The 7227-nt window shown below is 39.9% G+C and overlaps 1 protein-coding gene across 1 annotated transcript; it reads right to left on the reverse strand.

The window, feature by feature from the left end:
- LOC109725561 (uncharacterized mitochondrial protein AtMg00810-like) lies at positions 4852-6111 on the reverse strand. The gene has a single exon (XM_020254803.1). The coding sequence runs from the start codon at positions 6109-6111 to the stop codon at positions 4852-4854; it is 1260 nt and encodes a 419-aa protein (XP_020110392.1).

The raw sequence follows: 7227 nt of genomic DNA on the forward strand, positions 1-7227 counted from the left end.
TTGATGTAAAGAAGGAGAACTCTGAAGATATAGGTTTCAATCCTAGCTCAAGGGTGAGCTTAGGCTTTTAATTACTATCCTATATATGTTTTGGTTGAGTTTGAGTAAGTCTTGAGTTGACTTTTGATTGAGTTGTTGAACTTATTTAGCTGAGTAGTTAACTCCCTTTTAGGTTGGTTTTGAAGTACCTAACCTGAGGTGGAGTGTGATCTAGAGTGTGGTGCTACATAAGGTATGATTCTACCTATAGTAAGTGGAGTTTGAGAAGGTTTATGTAGGATGTTGTGAAAGATCCTAATTTGTCACGCCCGAAGACTGCTAATTTGGTCGGTTCGGACCCGTATCCAGACGATGAACGAATAGAACCTCCTCTATTCGCCCAAGGCTCAACAACAACTAAACATGTATAATGAAATGCCCAAAAAAAATTCCAGTATACATGGCTTGCATGAGGGCAAGCAACACAAGCAATTGGAAGTAAACTAACTAAACCATTCATATATTGTATCTTGATTACTTTAAATCAAATACAAGGCTTGCATTGTAATTACATACATTCTTTAACATACATACATTGCCATCTCTCAAATGAATAATTTATATTTTTCTTTCATCAACTATAAACAGATGAAATGTACAAGTTATAGCTATACTCAATGGATGTCGCTATCTATTGCGAGATGTCCCTGTCACATCCTCAACCACCCCGTACTCGCTAGAACCTGCATAGTTAGTGGGGTGAGAACTACTCAAAGTTCCTAGTGGGTTCGGCTGCCGACCTCGCCGACTCACCTACTATGTTTACTCAGGCATATGTAGGCAAGGAAAAGGAACAGATAATAACCAACTATATCATGCAACTACTACAATGCCTGTAGAAAGCTAGAACGAACAACATAGATAACTCATGGAGTTTATGGATGCATGCTATCATATACCATTACCCAATCAACGAGTTAACCCCTTGGTTAACCTCAACTCACCAACTAAATCCCTTTTTGTCGGGGAGACTTTCACATTCACCAGACGGGACCGTCTACTGGGGAGACTCCTGCTACCAACCCAGTTGATGACCATTCCGGAGCTCATCGCCCAAGGAGGAGTGATCTTACCTCGAGCATTGGACTATTGTGAGTATGATCCAATCCTCACTAGAGGATACACTGACAATGCCACACTTTAACGAGTCCTTTATACTAGGTTTACATGTCCAACTCTAAATGCTAATCAATTTATCTAGTTCTAATGCCACACATTTTACAAGTTCATTGTCCTTGTTTAACATTCACAATACTCAATGCTAATCATGCTGTTTATTCACAATGTCACTTTGTTAACTATTGTCATGACCCAACACAAGTTCATACATCAATAGGGTTCTATGTTTACTGACTATTGTCCACATGCATTTGGCTTCCAAAGCATATAAGTAAACTATATCTAATCACATATCAAGCTCAACCCTATAATACATGAATATCAACTAACATATACATATATGCTCCAGAAAAGTGGCATAAATATAATAGGTCATTCGATGACTTCAGAAAGCACCACCTACCTTTAAATGATGCCGGAATGCGAGAAATATACTTTCCGTGATTTATGAACGATCACAACCCTCGCTCGCGACAAACAAAGCTAAAATGAGATTTTTCCTCACTAGCTTGTCGTAGGCTCATCGAAACGCCGATCCGAGCTTTCCAACACGTCGGTTTCATCCTCAATTAGGATTCTATGCGATCAATTTCAAGCTAGAGCCTCAATCCAAAAAAATTGCATTTTCGAGCTTAAGTTCTATATACTTTCTACATACACAGGTTCTATCAAAACATATAGAACAATACAAACCTTAACAACCCAATAACCTCATAATTTGAATAGTTTAGAGGATTTACATCAATCTCTAACCTGAGATTATAAGATAATTTATCTTAGTTCTCAGCTGCCATAGTATAGTTTCTAGGATTACATAGCTTTTCCTTAGGTTTATCATGGCAAAATCAGCTTCTAGCAATCAAGAAATCCATTGTTTAACCTCTTTGTAAAGTAAATACCACAACTTTAACAAAAAGATAACAACTATACCTCAGGTTTTCGAATTTCAACAGGTTACTTCTTCACTACCCAAGTTCACATATAACACATATAACTTTTCTAGGATTCTATGGCAACTACAAACTTTAGCAACCGAGAAAACCCAAGCTAAATCCTTTCTAGGGTAAATAACACAAACCCTAGCCAAGAAACAGCAAGCTTACCTAATGATGTCAACGAGTCGAGTTTGGGTCTGGTTTTCAAAAATCTGAACCCGAACCCGAATACCAAGTTGATACCCAAACCCGAACCCGAACCCGAACCCGACGGGTTTTAAAAAACCATACCCATATCCGACCCTGATCAAAAACCCGAAACCCGAACCCGAACCCAAAATCAAGAATATAGGGATCGAGGAATGGTTCGACTTCGATCGGATGGGGACTGGGGACGGGCCGCGGGCGAGGCATCTGAGGACGGGCCGCGGGCGAGGCGGGGCGGATGGCAGAGAAAAACGGCAGAGGGAATGGGGATTGCCGGATTGGGGACGGGCAGGGCTGACGGCAGAGGAAAACGGCAGAGGGAATGGGGATTGCCGGATTGGGGACGGGCGGGTCGGACGGCAGAGAAAAACGGTAGAAGGAATAAGAGGATTGCCAGATTGGGGACGGGCGAGGCAGACCGCGGACGGTAGATGGAAGGGAGCGGCAAAATGGCGGATGGGGGAAGGGGGCGACGAAATGGCGGATGGGGCAAAGGGACTTATTAGGGTTTAATGGTATACATATATATATATATATATATAAATATATAATTTATTCGGGTTCGGGTTCGAGTTCGGGTTCGGGTCGAGTATATACAAAATCCATACCCGTACCCATATCCGTCGGGTTTTTATTTTCTATACCCATAACCAAATCCATATCTGTTTAGCTCGGGTAAACCCGCCCCGTTCAGGTTCGGGTATGGATAATATTTCGGGTGTCCATACCCATTGACATCCCTAAGCTTACCTCAGTTCTTATGCTCCCACAGGTTACATTTTTGCTCTAAACCTTCTTCACAGCTCAAGACACCAAATTCCATCAACCTCCTTAACAAAACTAACACCCTAGGGTTTAGAGAGAAAGTGAAGAAGAAAGAAATAAAAGGAGATGGAGAGAAGAGGGTCCCTGGTACGAATCAGTTGGTGGAGGGTGCTGGCCTGTAGATAAGAGCAAACAATTGCTCTTAAACCCCCCCACAAAGCAGGAATTAATCCTTACATTTTGGTCCCCCAACACTAATACAATTTTCAGTTTAGCAATTCAAAATATGATACTTCTCGCTGGAGCCATTCTGAATATCCGTTTGCTCTCAAATTTGACAGTCAGGTTCGATTAAAATTAATAAGAAGAATGATATCTTAACTTTTCAGTTTGGACTATTTTTTGTCACCGAAAGCTTTATCGACCCAAATCTCTAGCAGATAGCAGTCAAATTTTATTTTTCACTTTTCGGGTATCGGAATGACATGAAACTTTAAATCTCGCCTCATAAAAATAATTCCGACATATTCTCCAATTTTTATAATTTTCTGACACTGTGAATTTTCTACTAAAATATCAGTCTCGTTTCTTACAGAAAATTCTAAATCTTTTGTTTTCATTCCAATTTCAGGATAAGTCATTTCTGACTTATATTTTACTTCTCTAAGTCCAATAAAAATAGTATCTTACACTATTTTTATTTACACTTACTTCTATATTAAAAATTTGGTACCTCCGGTAATCATTCCTATACCTCCAGAATTACTCGGAAAAGATGCACATCTAGTTCAAACTTTACTTTGATCCTCTAGATCAAAGTTAGCATTGCAACTCGGAATTTTCGGTATATTACATAATTAATCCTAATTGATTAATAGGGTGCTTAGAGACTTAGGAGCATCTCGCTCGAGTGGTTGGACAAGAGTCGACTAGTATTCGGTGGGTTTGACCTCACCGAAATGGATGAATTCCCTCTATATTTTTGTTATGGTTATGTTATTAGAAATCATGCATCTATATATATATATATATATATATATATATATTTATATCAGGGTACAAGGTTATATCTCTATAAAGTAGAGAGTTGCATGCATTGAACTTATGAAACATGCATTACATGATGGTTAGCATACTTGTATAGACAAGCTAAAATTGGCATATATTGGTTGAACTAATATGAAATTCATGTATTTAGTGATAATCTAGTTGATAACTAGTATTTGAAATTGGACTTAGATCCCGACCTAAAGGTTGGTAGAGTATATTTCATGTTTGAGACATGACGATTGAGAACTTATATAGTGGATCATGCCTGCTTGCCATTGTGCTCATTCGCACATACTTGTGAGGGTCGCTCCCCACAAGCCGACACTCCGGAGGTGGCCTACGCGACATCATCCTCGCCCGTACGGGATTGGGTGCCGAAGTGGATTGCCGTGGGGAGTGCATACTACCACGGGGTCATTAGGTGCGGCACAAGCCTGACTACCTTTGGGTAGATCTTTGTGAATTGGATAACAGCATTAAATTGTGTTAGTAAAATGGTCACTACTAAATAGTGTACATTGAAAACAAAGGATAATTGGAGAAGAAATATATTTCTTTCTAATTTGATAAATTACAAAAAACCTCTTTATATAAAGAGAGGTCAAGCTAATACATGGTAAATCATGAATTGGTAAGGAAACTAATATAGTATACAATAATATAAGGAATGTCTAATATTTTGTAAAAAGAAAGAAATAATTATATAAAGTAACACCCCCGCCCCCCTCCCGCAAACTCAAGGTGAAGTAAACACTGAGAGTTTGGATAGAAGGTATTGATGTCGTTGAGTAGTCTGAGATTTGGTGAAAAAATCAGCAAGTTGTTGAGCAGAGGGAATGAACGGCAGAGATATCGATCCATTAATATAATAATGGCGCACAAAGTGACGATCAATTTCGATATGTTTAGTACGTTCATGGAAGACAGGATTATTCGCAATTTTGATAGCACTTTGATTGTGACAATATAAAGGTGTGGAAGTAGAGCACTGGACACCGAGGTCACCAAGGAGTCGACGAAGCCATACAATTTCTGAGGCGGCAGAGGACATAGCACGATATTCAGCTTCTGTACTAGATTTGGCGACAATATCTTGTTTCTTTGAACGCCAAGAAATCAAAGAATTTCCAAAGAAAACGCAATAGCCAGTGGTAGACCAACGATCAGTAAGATCTCCAGCCCAATCAGCATCACAATAGGCACGAAGTTGAGGCTTGGAAGAGGAAGAAAAAAATAGACTTTGATGAATACTTCCTCGCAAATAGCGCAAGATACGTAAAAGAGCAACATAGTGAACAGAAGTAGGCGCCTGCATAAATTGACTAACAATATGAACCGCATAAGCAATGTCGGGGCGAGATATAGTGAGATAGACTAATGCACCAACTAGCTCACGATAACGCGTAGGATTAGTGAGAGGTTCGCCCATAGTTGGAGTTAGTTTTTGGTGAAGCTGCATAGGAGTACTCACAGTACCAGTATCAGTGAGCTCAGCACGAGATAGCAAGTCGGCAGTGTATTTTTGTTGAGACAATATATATCCTCGGGGACTATATGCCACTTTAATCCCCAAAAAATATCGAAGAGGGCCAAGATCTTTCTTGTCAAATTGTTGCTGGAGATAGGATTTAACGGAATGAATACAATCAAGATCATCGCAAGTAATTATCATATCATCAACATACAAAAGTAACGCAATGAGCCCGCGAGCAGAAGTATGAATAAATAAGGCATGATCATTTTCACTTTGATGAAATCCAAAAGAAAGAATAGTAGACTGAAATTTTTCAAACCAAACTCGGGGAGCTTGTTTAAGGCCATATAAAGCCTTCCAAAGCCGACAAACATGACTGGATGAATGGGAAAGACCAAGAGGTGGTTGCATATAAATTTCTTCATGAAGATCCCCATGTAAGAAGGCATTTTTAACATCAAGTTGGTAAAAAGGCCAGATACAAGAAGCAGCAAGAGCAATAAGGATGCGAACATAGGTCATCTTAGCAACAGGGGCGAATGTCTCCCATAATCAATGCCATATTCTTGAGAGAACCCTCGAGCAACTAAACGAGCTTTATAGCGATCAATTGAACCATCAGAATTTGTCTTGACTTTACAAATCCAGTTACAACTGATTGGAGTCTTGCCAGGCGGGAGAGGAACTAGTTCCCAGGTACCAGTACGATGAAGGGCAGTAAGTCTGTGGTCATTGCATCTCGCCATTCAGGAATGGAAATGACCTGGCGGTATGTACGTGGTTCCTAGATATTAGAAATAGCTGCAAGAAAAGCATGATATTGTGGAGAAAAAGGAGAGGCAAGACAACAAAAAAATTGTGTAGGGCGGCAAGTACGCAGTGGATAGCGGTGCTCAGTAGTCGTCTGATCGTCGGAAGGAACAGTAATTGGTGGGTCGTCCGGTACTATAGAAACTTCTACAGAAGACGAAGATGTAGTGGGCTGAGAGACAATGCGTTGGGGCTCTTCGGGAAAAGATGTGGTGGTCGACGAAGAATTAACAAGAAATGAAAGATCAAAAACAGAAGGTGAAGAAACGACAGAGGGATCAACACTTAACTTAGATTGAGCATAATATGATAAATGTTCAAGAAAAATGACATCTCGAGAGATTCGCATGCGACCAGCAGTAGGATCATAACATCTGTACCCTTTATGCTCAAGACTATATCTTAAGAAAACACAAATTGACGATTTCAGAGTTAGTTTGGTTCGTTCATGCGGAGGCAAGAGAACAAGATAAGTACATCCAAAAACACGCAAATGAGTATAAAATGGTGATTTACTATACAATCGCTCACTAGGAGAAAAGCCAGAGAAAAGACTGGAGGGCATAATATTAATCAGATAAACTGCGGTAGAAACCGCATCAGCCAAAATTCCGAGATTGATAATCTCTCCTTTTCTTCAAATGAAATGCTGGATCAGCGATCTATTATGTCGTGGTAACTTGTTTAGGCACAGACCCATCAATTAGAAGAGAGCGAGCAGTTTCAAGGATATGTCGGCGTTAACGCTCAGTAACACCATTCTGTTGAGGAGTATAAGGACAAGAGAGTTGCAGCAAAGTACCATGTTTAGCGAGAAGTTGGCGAAAT

This window comes from Ananas comosus, linkage group 20, assembly GCF_001540865.1.
Source record: "Ananas comosus cultivar F153 linkage group 20, ASM154086v1, whole genome shotgun sequence".
In the NCBI taxonomy this organism is placed as follows: domain Eukaryota; kingdom Viridiplantae; phylum Streptophyta; class Magnoliopsida; order Poales; family Bromeliaceae; genus Ananas; species Ananas comosus.